The sequence below is a fragment of the Danio aesculapii genome, chromosome 6 (assembly GCF_903798145.1).
Source record: "Danio aesculapii chromosome 6, fDanAes4.1, whole genome shotgun sequence".
Taxonomy (NCBI): Eukaryota; Metazoa; Chordata; class Actinopteri; order Cypriniformes; family Danionidae; genus Danio; species Danio aesculapii.
In genome coordinates this window covers 13830132-13844782 of record NC_079440.1, presented here as the reverse complement: position 1 = coordinate 13844782, position 14651 = coordinate 13830132, and the positions used below count along the sequence as shown (strand labels likewise).

Here is a 14651-nt window from a genome sequence, read left to right as displayed (position 1 = left end):
TCAAGAAAAAGAAACAATTTTGCATCTTTTTTCAATCTATTTACTCAGAAATATTTTGAAAAGAGTTGGAACTGCTTATTAACAAAAACAAAAATGTTGTATAAGAACTTGAATTGTAAAGGACAACATATTTTTCATTTGTTTATGTTATTAGGAAAATACCATATACATAAGAAAAGGTGGTCTCAATGTAAACCAAACTTTTCCCATTTTGTAAATGACTTCAATTTATATGTAAATGTTTTTACAACAATCACAAAACAAAAAGGCATTTTAATTTCATTTAAATGTATATATTTTTATATTTTCACTTTCAGAAAACTATTAAATATGTAATACCTCTTATTCTTGTGGCATTGAATTAATAATAATTTTAAAAAACGTCATGAACTACTTGATATTCAGAGGCGGCCATCACCATTGGAGGATTTCCACGCATCTTTTGCACTGTGTACTTAATATGAATGCGTCACGCCTTCGCCGGAGCAGGTATTGTAATTTAATCTACTAAAAGCTGTTCTGCGAGTTGAAAGGGAAGCAAAACTACCAAACCTGCTCACAGTTTCTGGTTCGACGAAGTGTCGCTGCGCTGAGGGAGATATTTACAATTAACATTAATTACTCAACCATAAAAAGTCTGTTTTATTTAGCTATTCGCTCATTTAAAGAAGAGAAAATGAATTTTGCGCCTCCTGTCTTCCTGCTTCTCGTTGTTTTGTGTTCAACCCTGGCACAGAATACAACACTTTCTACAAGTACTACAACACAATCTTCACCCCAGACTTTAACTACTCAGTCTGCAGGACAGCCTTCGGCTACAACAGGATCTTCAACAACACCATCTTCAACTACTACAACACAATCTTCAACTACGACAACGCAGACTACTACTCAAACTACAACTATTCCAACAACACCACATCCAAGTAAGGCAACAAGTTACAGCCAAAGTGTTTAATGTATTAGGAGTCTCTAGTTTAAACTTAGGTTGAATGTACATACATATTTATAACTGACAGTGTGAGTTTGCTTAATTTGATTTGAAAGCCTTTGACAGGAATTCAGTTTGTTTACAATAACCAAGCGTTTATATACAGCCTATATTTTCTTAGAAGACCAGTGTTTTACTAGTAAACAACTGCTTTGCTTTGATTTCCCATGCTGCTTAGGTCTAGTTTCACACTGTAACTAAGCATGGCCAAGGCAACCTGTCCCATAAGGTCTAATTGTTGCCTAATATAGTCACTAAAGAGAATTTCTAAGTACACAGGATTATATATATTCAACTTAAACGGATAGTTCACTAAATATGAACATTAATTACTCACACTTTAGTGATTCCAAACCTTTATGTGTTTGTTTATTCTGTTGAACACAGCAGAGTATATTTTGAAGAAAACCTGTAACCATCAACTTTCATAGTGGGGAAAAACAAATACCAAGTCAATGGTTAAAGGTTTCCAACACTTTCAAAATGCCTTTTGTGTTCAACAGAAGAAAGAAACTTCTAAAGGTTTGAAACAGTTAAAGGATGAGTAAATGCTGACAGAATGTTTCTCTATGAGTTGGACTGTTTAAGGTTTTAATACTACTTTTGTTTTTGACTGAAATGATTGTGTAAAATCAGGAAGCTGTCTACATTCATTTACGTTATTTCTCTCACTTCTCACTTTTCTAGGTTGTGAGAGCAAGAATGGCAGCTGTGAGGAGTGCTTGGCCTATGTGGATGTGAGTTCGGATAAAATATAGTCTTTTTGATTGACACTTTTCAGGTGTTTGAAGATAAAATTTTCTTTAGACTTTAAACTTCAGTCGCTAGCCCACAAACTTCACTCACAAACATTTCAGTTGAGGTGAAACATGTTAACAAAATGGTGGAAGATATGAACCCTATAATTGACATCAGAGAAATAATACCAAAAAAAATGGTCCATACGGATGCTGGATATCTTAAAATGCTTGGATTTTAGTCTTTTTTAAGGATTTTTAGTGTTTGAAAAGTGCTTCTATTTTGGATTAAGTGCTTTATTTATGTGATTATTGTTTGGCTTTTCATCTTGCTAAATAGTTTCCTACTGATTTTTTTTTTATTTAATTAATAATTTAATATTAAATATATACAACATTTGGAGCTCATTAAAATACATATAGGCTACATTTAAGATGACACATTGTTAATGGCAGGATTTCAATGTTGATATTAGCATTGGGGCAAAAATGTCATCAAATTTTGCTTAGTATAGTGTTTCCTTAGTCTATAGCATACTATAGCATCCTTTAACAAATAGCATCTGATATAATGTGATGAAGTACATACAGTTGAAGTCAAAATTATTAGCTCCCCTGAATTATAACCCCCCCCCTGTTTATTTTGTTCCCCAATTTCTGTTTAACGGAAGATTTTTTTCAACACATTTCTAAACATAATAGTTTTAACCAATCATTTCTAATAACTGAATTATTTTATCTTTACCATGATGACAATGAATAATATTTTGCTAGATATTTTTCAAGACACTTCTATACAGCTTAAAGTGACATTTAAAGGCTTAACTAGGTTAATTAAGTTAAATAGGTAGATTAGGGTAAGGTAAGTTTTTGTATAATGATCGGAAAAAAAAAATTTGCTTAAAGGGACTAATAATTTTGACCTTAAAATTGTTCATAAAAAATGTTAAAATGCTTTTATTCTAGCTGAAATAAAACAAATAAGACTTTCTCCAGAAGAAAAAATATTATCAGACATACTGTGAAAATTTCCTTTCTCTGTTAAACATCATTTGGGAAATATTCAAAAAAGAAAATTCAACGGGGGGCTAAAAATTCTGACTTCAGCTGTATATGTATGTAAATAAATAATTTACTACAGTAGGCTATATGTTCAGCGAGTTTTTTTTTTACCCACAGATAAACTTTAGGTGAAAGTTTAATGTGACTATTTTCAATTTCACAAGGTTTCTTTTACAGCATTGATGTTGTAATGTAATTAAAAACCATCAGTTACATAGACTTAAGCATTCATTTAGTTGTTTAAGCGTAAAACAAGATGAGAAGCCATTTAAACGCAAGTGCCATGAGAAGATGAGCGCAGAAACTCTATTGAAAATACTGTGGTAAAATAAATTTCCATAATTTAAAGACATGGCGCGGAACAATGAAATTTAATGCAGTGTGTCTGAGACCCACTTTATATCATATATCAATCAGGCAGTGAAGGTCATTGATTATTAAAGAAAACAGACCTTAAAGAGTGTGATTTTGTAATGCCGTGACAGTTCATCGGAAGCTCTTCAACTGAGTTACAGAAAATCAAAAGTACTTGTTCATATACCCTGTTGTAAAATGCTGGAAATCTGAATCTGAACCCTGGAAAAAAATCACAGTGTTCATGAATTTGTGAAATTTGTGGAGCGGCTGGAATGGCTGGATTTTTTTTCTTAACCTGATGTGGAACTGGTTTGGGCTGTTCTGGATGTTTACAGCTTCATACACTTTCCAAGTCATTTGAGACATTCTGTGTCACATGGCACGTAAATGCCACGAAGGACACCTGTGACTGAGGTCAACCTTTTGTTTGCTAAAGCGAGCTTTACTGTTACTATAATGGTGGGTCAGACTACTCAATGTCAGCTGATTTTAGCCTGATTCGGACGGTGCTGTGGCGATTTGTAAACCGCAAAAATGTTAAATTATATCTCACATAAGACAATATCCCAAAACACAGACTAACAGGTTTTGATTTTTTTTTTTGTTTGTTTGTTTTCAGACCTACTGTACATGACCGATTCCATCACATATGTGATATCGACCAATGAGAGCACAGAAGCTTTTCTGTATGCAACTTTTAGACATGAGGGGGGAAAAAGAGAGATGATGCTGATTAGTGGAATTATGAAATGAAGGAAAAGGCAACAAATTTCCTCAAAGGCAAACATAATAGAGTAACTTAAGAGCAAAAAGTGACAAACCAGTACAAATCATGGTGTTTTGATAGCAAGTGCAAGTTCATGTGATGGTTGATCATTCAATCTTCTTTTTAAAATTGTGTTAAAGACAACAAGCAATGATTGAATTAGAAGCAGTGTTAAATCTGACGTTTCTTACTCTGTGACAACAATTTCGTAGACAAAACTGCATAATCCGACACTGATTATTTTGGCATGTAAAAATAAAAGTAAAATAAGCATGAAATGTCTTTGCAATCATCTTAAAATCATCCATACTGTTGAGAGGCATTTAGGCAGGTTTGTCAATAGGTTTTGCACGCATTAATATTGACAAAATGAAGGAAGAAAATGACAGCGGGTGAAAAAATGATCTGATCACAGTGAATGTTTCCATGAGCTCTGCAGTTTAAAACTCCAGTACAGTCCCTTCATGTTTACACACTTTCTAGTTTAAAGGGATTGTTCACCCAACCAAAATGTACTCAAGTCGTTTGAGTTTCTTTATTCAGTTGATCAGAAATGAAAATAGTTTGAAGAAAGCTGAAAACTTGTAACTTTTGACTTCCATGGTAGGAAAAACAAATATAAATTTTATAGTTATTGGTTTCCAGCTTTCTACAAAATATCTTCTTTCATGTTCGACAGTTTAAAAAAACTCAAACAGATTTGTTTTTGAAGGGTAATATAAATAATGTAATAAATAATGAATTTTCCGTTTTGGGTTAATTTAATGATCTCCATTTGATGAAAGCAGCTTCAAGGGTTGACACAATAAGCAGACGGTTGTCTCCTGGGCTATTTATTTAGCATGTACCACACATTACCTCTCATCAGACTCATGTTAGAGGGGATTTCAGCATGTAGAATCGGCATCAGGTGTCAAGTAAAGAGAGCGCTATGATTGGCTGTTCAGCTACGAATCAAAACGTGAGAACAAAAACTGAAGTGACGAAAGCCAGCTGTTATATTGTCTATTTTTTTTTTTTATATTTACTAATGTTATGGATCAGAGGGTGGCGCAGTGGGTAGCGATGTCTCCTCACAGCAAGGTCGCTGTAGTTCGTTTGGTTTGTTCACATGCAGATTTTTGGTCCAGATGGGACTAAAGCAGCTGACATGACAGGACAGTATAGTCAGTTTTCATCACCGCTAGTTCTTAGACGTTGACTTGGTGTGTTCCAGGGCTTTACTGTAATAAACCTGAAAAATCAGTGGCCATTCTTTTTTTTTTTGTATTATTTTATTTTTAGCATGAATCAGCTCTCCAGTGTTTGTTTTTTAATGTTTTTTAATTTTTTAACTCTGACGGTATCTGATCGTCTTCGAACCTCCGACTTCTGTTCTGGGGCGACGCGGTGGAGCAGTGGGTAGCACAATCGCCTCACAGCAAGAAAGTCACTGGTTTAAGCCCCAGCTGGGTCAGTTGGCATTTCTGTGTGGAGTTTGCATGTTCTCCCCGTGTTCACGTGGGTTTCCTCTGGGTGCTCCGGTTTCCCCCACAAGTCCAAAGACATGTGGTATAGGTGAATTGGGTAGACTAAATTGTCCGTAGTGTATGTGTGTGATTGTGTGTATGGGTGTTTCCCAGTGATGGATTGCAGCTGGAAGGGCATACGCTGCGTAAAACATATGCTGGATAAGTTGGAGGTTCATTCCGCTGTGGCGACCCCTGATTAATAAAGGGACTAAGCCGGAAAAAAAATGAATGAATGAATGAACAAAAGAAAGAGTTAGAGACCTTCAAATGAGTTTACAAGCAAGACCAAACATTTTTAGTAAAATTTGCTTTGTCAAACTCCTGAAACTCCAAACTCCTTCAAACTCCTGAAATTAACTCAAATCAAAGATTTTCAGAGAACCATCATGTCCATCAAAGCATTTTAATAGATTTTTTAGTTATATAATCAAGAATGTGGGTGGCACGGTGGCTCAGTGGTTAGCACTGTCACCTCACATCAAGAAGGTTGCTGGTTTGAGTACCGACTGGGCCAGTTGACATTTCTGTGTGGAGTTTGCATGTTCTCCCCGTGTTGGCGTGGGTTTCCTCTGGGTGCTCCGGTTTCACCCAAAGTCCAAAGACATTGAATTGGGTAAACTAAATTGGCATTAATGTATGAGTGTGTGTGTGAATGTGAGAGTGTATGGGTGTTTACCAGTACTGGGTTTAAGCTGGAAGGGCATCCGTTGCGTAAAACATATGCTGGAAAAGTTGCCAGTTCATTCCACTGTGGAGACTCCTGATGAAGGGACTAAGGCGATGGCAAATTAATGAATGAGTTATGAATGTAGTTTGTGAAGTTATTCATATATAGTTCTTTATTTCTACAGAACGTTTGCTTAATACAGTGTACGTTGTCTAAACCGCTTTATATATTTGAAAAGGAAAGAAATAAAAGCCATCACCAGGTTTCATTTTGTGGGACATATTTAGCATATCAGGCCAGGTAGCTTGTAAAGTTGACACATTTGTTACGAGACAAACAAAAAGATTTGTTACCAGAGTCACACACACACACACACACGCACACAGCTGTTCTAGGAGCTTCTGACGTGTGTGTCAGTGTAAGCCGTGTAATAACTCGTCACTTCTGATGTCATTGCCATCATCAACATTGTTTCTGTTTGTTATTGTCAGGAAACAAAACCACATTAGATTAGAATTGTATACAGTGTATACAATGTATTTGACAATCTTTTTTCACTTTATTTTTTAAGTGTCTGTGGTGTTGGACAACTAAACGTTGCATTACATACCCAGCCAAAAGCATCCTGCCTCCCCATTCCCTCTGTCCACTGAATGATGCTCGATGGGGACTTTGCTCAAGTAAGCATCTATTTAAGTACAATTGAAGTCAGAATTATTAGCCCCCCTTAGATTTTTTTTTTCTTTCTTTTTAAAATATTTGCTAAATGATGTTTAACAGAGCAAGGAAATTTCCACAGTATGTCTGATGTCCTCAGGAGAAAGTCTTATTTGTTTTATTTCGGCTAGAATAAAAGCATTTAAAAATATATATTTATTTACAAATTTCTCAGCCTAATCCTCCAATGCATTTTTTAAAAATTTAATACAAGTATCTACGTATTTTTAAACTAATAAGTATTGTTCACTTTATCCTTAATTATTCATTAATTAATTTGTTTGATTTTATTTTCTTCATAATTTATTTACATCACAATTTTGAAGCCATTCAACTAATCCTTTGCACTCTGTTTTATTCATTCTCTTGTACATCTACAAAACTTTATGCATAAATAATAACATATTTCAGTTCAACTTATTCTGTTTTAAGTTAAATGTACATTTAATATTGTGGTGCTGTATGTAAATAATGTATTTTTTATGTAATGTAGGTATAAAAAATAATAAGGTAATAACTAAATAAAAATATTAGAAATGCACGCCATATGCTTAAATTTGTTTTAAAATTGTTTAAGTTTCTGAAATAAATCTATAATATATATTCTTTTTACATATTTGCATAAATATTATGAACCTGTAATAATAATAATAAAATAATATTGGAATAAATATAAAAATAATTAATGCATGCGTTTTTATTGTTTCTAAATTGTATTGTAATAATCATTTGTCTTTCATATTTATGTTACAAATAAAACAATTATTGGAACTATTTAGGCATGTGGGACACTTAAATACAATTACAATATCATTCATAAACAAGCAATATCAGGAATATCTCTAGTTTTTTCATAAGACTTTCAAATTCAACATATTGCTAAATCTAACCACAGTTATTCATATTTTTGACACGCATGTGTGATTATAGCAATGTTACAGTGATCACTTTTTAACAGTCTTCTTTCTTTTCTTTATTTGTGAAATTTAGTGAACTTCCAGGTATTGATCATTACGTTGTCGGTGGCTGCAGCCCTGCTCATCATTGGGTTTTTGGTGTGTATATTCTGTTGCTGCAAGTGTGAGAACATTGGGTAAGTCTGAACACACGAGCTAGATTCGATATATTGCAACACATTGTTAACTGACAAATAGGTCGCACCCTCCATTTAGGTATCTTTCAGCAATGAACTGATGTCACCTGCTTCAGGCTGTAATTATTTTTAGACATACAGTTAAAGTCAAAATGATTAGCCCTCCTAATTTTTCAAATATTTGCCAAATGATGTTGAACAGAGCAAGGAATTTTTCACAGTATTTCCTATAATATTTTTTCTTCTGGAGAAAGTCTTATTTGTTTTATTGTTTTTATTTTGGCTAAAATAAAAGCAGTTTTTAAACCATTTTATAGTCAATATTATTAGCCTCTTTAAGCAATACTTTTTTCTAGATTGTCTACAGAACAAACCATCATTATTCAATCATTTGCCTAATTATCTTAACTTGCCTAATTAACCTAGTTAAGCTTTTAAATCATACTTAAAGCCCCATCTTGAAAGCCCCAGGGCCCACGGAAGGAGGTGGCTCTTGATTGGCTGAAGAATTAATTTGCACCTTGATGCGGGAAATGCTTCTTTGCATTACGCTTTCACGTGTCAATAATGTGAGGTACTCATTTGGGCTCGCTGCTGTTCAAAAACAGTGGCGCTGCTAAACTAAAGGCTCGGAGCTGCTTTAGGTCAGTTTTGAATATCCCTGTTTAGTCCTCTAGTAAGGGTGAACAGATGTCCTGTTTTTTTCCCTAGAAAGTCCCTTATTTCCCTAGCACAGTTCCTTATTGTGGATATAATAACTTAACTTATAATAAGTTAATAACGGATACTGCAGGATGGAGGCAGCAGAGGCGGAGGGGTGGGGATACTAGGTGGCGTGCAGATAGTGGAATGCTGGAAATGACGGAAATGTAGGCTATAGCAAACACAAGGACCCCATTTATTTTATCACGTCAAAAGCTTTTTTTGGTATTACTATTATTAATTTGCTAATTAATATTGTTATCTAATTTTCCACTACTTGATTTATATTTGATTATTATAAATGTTTTCTTTTTTTACTAAAGTAGGTCACATAAGTAATCACATAACATGGCAAAATCAATATTGTTTTTGTAAAAAGTAGTTTCAGTAAAAAGCAAACACATTTGCAGTACTTCCTAAATGAGTGCTTTACAATAAATACTTTAAATAGGCTTATCTTTAAAGGGCACCTAGGTTACCCCTTTTCGTAACAGCTTGTTGATGTTTTTGTGTACTGGGCCTTTAAGGCTAGTCGTTACAAAGTTCACCCACACAATGTCCGATAGCAGCGGGCGGCTGCCTGAAACCTGTGGGGAAAAAACCTTTGCGGACATGATGATTGGCTCCTGTACTAGTAGCCAAAGACTATTCACCTTATTCTCCACGTACGAGTGGGCGCAGCCATTTGAATCATTTTGGCTTGAGACTTCCGGTCTCATTCACTTCCATTCATTTTTAGATTTTAAAAATAGTTCGTTTTGCTGCTTGGTGTTGCAAACTGATATTTTCTTATTATATTATTCTACTTTGTCTGTATTGTCAAGCAAACCCTTGTTTGTAGAGTAAGTAGTTTGACCGTTTTCTGCCGTTTATTATTCCTAGTCATTTCTCCCATAGGCAGCTGAATTGGAAGTTCTAAAACAATCGCAGAAATGAGCGCACTTCTGCATTGAAGAATAAGGTCAATAGAATACACAAGACATGTCACTCGTATCATTTTGAATAAAGGAAAAATGTAATGGTTAATATGGTGAATAAAGCCCCCCCTACTAGTACAGGAGCCAATCATTGATCGCTATATGCCGAATAAATCCTGCCTTCCAAGTACAGGAGCCAATTATCGATCGCTATGTACTGACGATACTCCTGGGGGAGGGGGAGGGGGAGGACCAGACGGGAGTTTCTGCAGATTTTGTGTGATTCAGATGTTTAGAAATTAAACTAAAGGGACAGTTGTTGTTTAATTTTATTGGTTATTCTTAATATGAAATTCAATCATAAGCTTGGCAAGCAGTTTTGGAGCATTTGATGTTTCCCCATTCAGACAGAATGCCCAAGCATACTGCCTGAAAGGTGTTTCAAAGATAGCCACCGAGTGAAATGACTTGCTTTAAAGGGACTTTGCTATAGCCCCAGGGCCCAATATGTTCTTAATCCGGCCCTTTTCAGGAGGGCTAATAATTTTGACCTCAACTGTATATGTTTAGCCTACTTTAAATGTGAATATCGATCAGCTTTTCCACAAATCTGTAAAAGCGGTAGAAATATCTCAAGATCATTTAAAGAAGGCTAGATCTTAACCCTGAATATGATGTGTCTTTTCACAGATCTTCTCGAAATGAAAATAGATTTAATCGACGGGTCGACAAAACAAAAACGAAACAAGAGCAGAGGTAAGACTGATTAACGTTTGTATAGTCGAAATATTGATGACAGACAGTAGGAGGTACGAGATCAAATCAATTTTTAAAGTTGTTTTAATAGGCTATAAAAAGTCTGCTCTTATCCATACGCACAAGCAAAGGCTTATGCATGATATTGTTATGAGGAACTTAGATGTGACAAAAGATGACCTCTGAGGAACCTGTTTTGCAGCTGTAATGGGTACTGACTGTCAACATACCTTTAAGGTGTGCATGTGATTGGAAGAATGAATGTTTTTGTGTTCTTCCGCCACAGGAAAGCGGAGATGAAAATTAGGCACGATGAGATCCGTCAAAAATATGGTGAGTCTGCTAGAAATTGGAAAAATTTTGAACTGGTTATTATGCTGGCAGAATGTCCAAAAATCATAACTATAACCTATTGTTAAACTTTTAAACACATGTAGCATAAAGTGATTTCAAAAATGCTGTGTTTTATGGAAATGTTTGTATGTTTTTCCTCCAACTAGTCAAATTTCATGTTTGATCGGTTTTTATAAAGTTGTGCTCCCTCTAGTGGTGTACATGCAATTTGTCCCCTTGTGTTTCTGTAGTGAACTCTCGTTGGTGTGAATATTTAGCATTGATAAAAGTGTCTTTATGATGGATTTTATATGTAAAATGTGTGTAATTTTCATATTTTGTGACATTTATATCGATTTACTTTTTTCTTTTTCAGGTCTCAGCAGAGCAAGTCCTTACGCCAGATTTGACAACCCCAACTAAAATATACTGGGCGCTTTATTTCATGGCCAAATATATTTTTATTATCCGCTGCCTAGGATAACAGTCCAGAAGAACGAGCTCAAAGTGATTATTTTACAGAATAATTTAATTTAAATGGGTGGTTCACCCGAAAATGAAAATTACCTCATCATTTATTCTCATTCATGTGGTTTTAAACCTTTTATGACTTTATTTTTTTCTGTTGAACACAAAATATGATATTTTGAAAATGCTGGTTGCTAGGACCCATCGACTTCCATAGTAGGGGAAAAAATTACTATGAAAGTCAATAGCTGTGTCTCATTTCAGAGACTGCATCCTCCGAAGTCCACAGAGGACAGATATCGCCATCAGGCAACCGTAACAGCTTTCGTTATTAAGCGGTAATCACATTTGTATTGACTTTTTTTTCAAAGTGATTTTAAAATGTATTTTAAGCGATCTGAAAGCAAAGCAAGGTTTACAAAAGCTAGAAATATATTTCCTTTACACATAAACATGTAAACTGTCTATAAATTACTCTTTCGTAAGACATGTCATACTCTTTTAGTTTTTTAACATGTGTTTAAATATCCAAGTAAAATAAAACCTAATTCATACATTTAATTCTGAGCGTGCAATTAGTCTTGGGATGATCAAGGCCATGAAGGATCTACCGGTTGTATCCTTCATTACCTGGGAATCAAAGGATGCATTTTGAAGCTGCATGTGAAGGAGCCTTCTAGTTTTTTTTTTTAAATGAGACAGCCTTCGTCGCACCGTGATGGCGCAGCGCACTTCGAATGCATCCTTCGGAGGATGCAGCCTCTGAAATGAGACACAGCTAATGGGTGCCAGCAATCAGCTTTTGTTATCAACAGAAGGAGCTCGAATAGGTTTTGAACAAGTTAAGGATTGGTAAATGATGACAGAATTTAAATATTTTGGTGAACAATCCCTTTTAAGTAATTTCTGTTTTATTTATAGAATTTTCCACATCGACTTCTTGTATCTGTTTAGTGACTAAAATCATTGTATTTTCACGTGTTAATTCAAACAGCCTTGAAAATATTCATCATATATGTACAAATGTGTATATTACTTTCCTAGTCTGAAAATCATTAAGGAATAGATAAAAATGCTGATAAAACACATCCTATGAAACAGTTGAAGTCAAAATTGTAATTTTGTATTCTTTTTTAAATATTTGCCAAATGATGTTGAACAGAGCAAGGGATTTTTCACAGTATTTCCTATAATATTTTTTCTTCCGGACAAGGTCTTATTTCTTTTATTTTGGCTAGAATAAAAGCAGTTTTAAATTTTTTAAAAAACATTTTAAGGTCAAAATGATTATTAAAATTAGCCCCCTTAAGCTATATTTTTTCAATAGTCAACAGAACAAACCATCGTTATACAATAACTTGCCTAATTACCCCAACTTACCCAATCAACCAAGTTAAGCCTTTAAATTGCACTTTAAGCTGAGTACTAGAATCTAGTAAAATACTATGTACTGTCAACATGGCAAAAATAAATCAGTTATTAGAAATTAGTTATTAAAACTATTATGTTTAGACATAAAACTCTTCTCTCTGTTAAAGAAATTGTGAAAAAAAAATATATAGGGGTCTAATAATTCAGGGGGGCTAATTCTGACTTTAACTGTATCTCCGTATCATAACATTCTCGTGTTGATTATGCTGTTTAGTTTCTGTTCATACTTTGTGGTTGATCATAATGTCATTGTATAAAGAAGAACAAAATTGGCTCGTCACAATGAAACCTAAACTATTCTTTGTGGATTAACCTCACTCTCATGTGGTCATATGAACATCATTCTGCTGGGTTTGAAACAGAGTGAAGGATTACTCTTTAGTCCGTGACTGTTTCCATTTCTATAGCTGAATACACATTTTAAGAAGCTTCATAAATGCCTGCTCATGCAGTGTATTGGTTTATTTTTGTTATGAATAAATATAATTCAAAGTCTCTGCTTGTCTTTGCTTAAAAGTTTTTTATTCCTAACAAAGCTAGGTGTGTGTGTGTGTGTGTGTGTGTGCGTGTGTGTGTGTGTTTTTGTGACATCAGGACACAAATCTGTATAATGACATAGGTATGACACAGGTATTACAAAAACGAGGTGAAATATGAGGACATTGGTGACGTCCTTATTTCTCAAAATGCTTATAAATCCCACAGGATGAGTTTAATCAGAGAGTAAAGCTGCACACTGTCTCCTGTGATGGTTGGGTTTAGGAGTAGGGTGGGGTGAGAGAAATACAATATACGGTTTGTGCTGCATAAAATGAAGGGAAACCTATGTAATGTACCCACTTTTAACAAAAACAAACGTGTGTGTGTGTGTGTTTTCACTATTTCTGCACAGAACTTTGCAAAAAATAAATCTGTGTTTTTTTGCTGAATGATGGAGCTGAAATGAAAATGATTTTTTTTTAAGGTTAACTTGTGATGGTAGCCAGATTGAAACGCTTTTTACCCACAGCACATAAATGGTCAACTACATGCGGCAAACAAATTAAAAATGTGATTTTTAACAATATTTTTTATCTATTATGACCCTGTTATAAACCTTTTCTATTCAAAGGGTTAAAGTTATTAAAAAAGGTTGTTGAAATAAAAGATATCCACTATTTCTCTTACTTTTATGCTATTTAGGATCCATGTGCACCCATTGACAGGCATTGACAGAGACTCTCTCTCTCTCTCTCTCTCTCTCTCTCTCTATCTCTCTCTCTCTCTGTATAAGGAATGTAATACATTAACATCATTAAATTAATAAAATATACAGTAAATGAGAAATAAATATCAGAAAAAAATGAATAAAAAAATAGACATTATTGCTAAAAAAATAATTAATAGAATAAAAAGTGTAGATTATTTAAATAAGGTAAATTAATTGATTAGCCATTCTAATGGTGTACAAATCTTTTGCAGCCAGTATATTGTGTTCTCTCCGAGTATATAGTAAAGTTTATCTGAGTCGTTTATTAAATGATTAATCATTTAATGTTTCTCTCGTGGCTGTGCGCGTGCAGCTTTGAAAAGGTAATGCAAAAACGCTTACAAATGGATAGGGGTTACACAAATAATGGCAACTTTAGAAAGAGAAAGCAAAAACTGAATTCCGGACATTTTAGGAGTTTCAGAAAGTTGGATGCATTTTAGTGCAAAAGGCGCGTCTATGTGGGTCTGCAGAGCACATGAGATTGTCTGTGTGATTGTTGATGGTTCTCGCACCCACACAACGAGAAATATGAAGCTTGCAGATCTGTTAATCAGTCGCAAATGTTTGCCTTTCTTGGACAGATACAAATAAAGTGTATAAGGATGATAATAATAGTATTATTCACTTATTCACCACCAAATATACCTGGGCGGACGCCTAAGTAAAGTCTATGTGTGAAACACAGTTCTGTCTGGTTCTTGAATCTGACTGGTTGATAGCCGTGCAATATTCTGCCAGTAAACAGCACTCGACCAGCCTCTTCACCTTTCTCTGCCCACATACAGCAACGGACACTACAGTTTGACAAATATTCCTGCTGTTGGGCAACATAATGTACTTTTAAGGTTTTTTTTAAGGCAAGAATGTAGTTGTTTAGATTGCAACTATGCA

At 34.6% G+C, this 14651-nt stretch overlaps 1 protein-coding gene across 1 annotated transcript; it reads left to right on the top strand.

The window, feature by feature from the left end:
• Nucleotides 1-511: 511 nt before the first annotated feature.
• Nucleotides 512-13003, top strand: pttg1ipa (PTTG1 interacting protein a). The gene is made up of 7 exons (XM_056459590.1): nt 512-926; nt 1679-1728; nt 6663-6771; nt 7799-7901; nt 10211-10276; nt 10563-10609; nt 10986-13003. Exons 1-7 carry the CDS (start codon nt 677-679, stop codon nt 11030-11032), a joined length of 672 nt encoding a protein of 223 aa, XP_056315565.1. The 5' UTR covers nt 512-676; the 3' UTR covers nt 11033-13003.
• Nucleotides 13004-14651: the final 1648 nt, after the last annotated feature.

Excerpts from the sequence above, each read along its gene's own strand:
- pttg1ipa (XM_056459590.1), top strand. The coding sequence starts at position 677 with ATGAATTTTGCGCCTCCTGTCTTCCTGCTTCTCGTTGTTTTGTGTTCA. Across the intron at positions 927-1,678 it reads TCCAACAACACCACATCCAA|GTTGTGAGAGCAAGAATGGC; the intron begins GTAAGGCAACAA and ends TCACTTTTCTAG. Across the intron at positions 7,902-10,210 it reads TGCAAGTGTGAGAACATTGG|ATCTTCTCGAAATGAAAATA; the intron begins GTAAGTCTGAAC and ends GTCTTTTCACAG.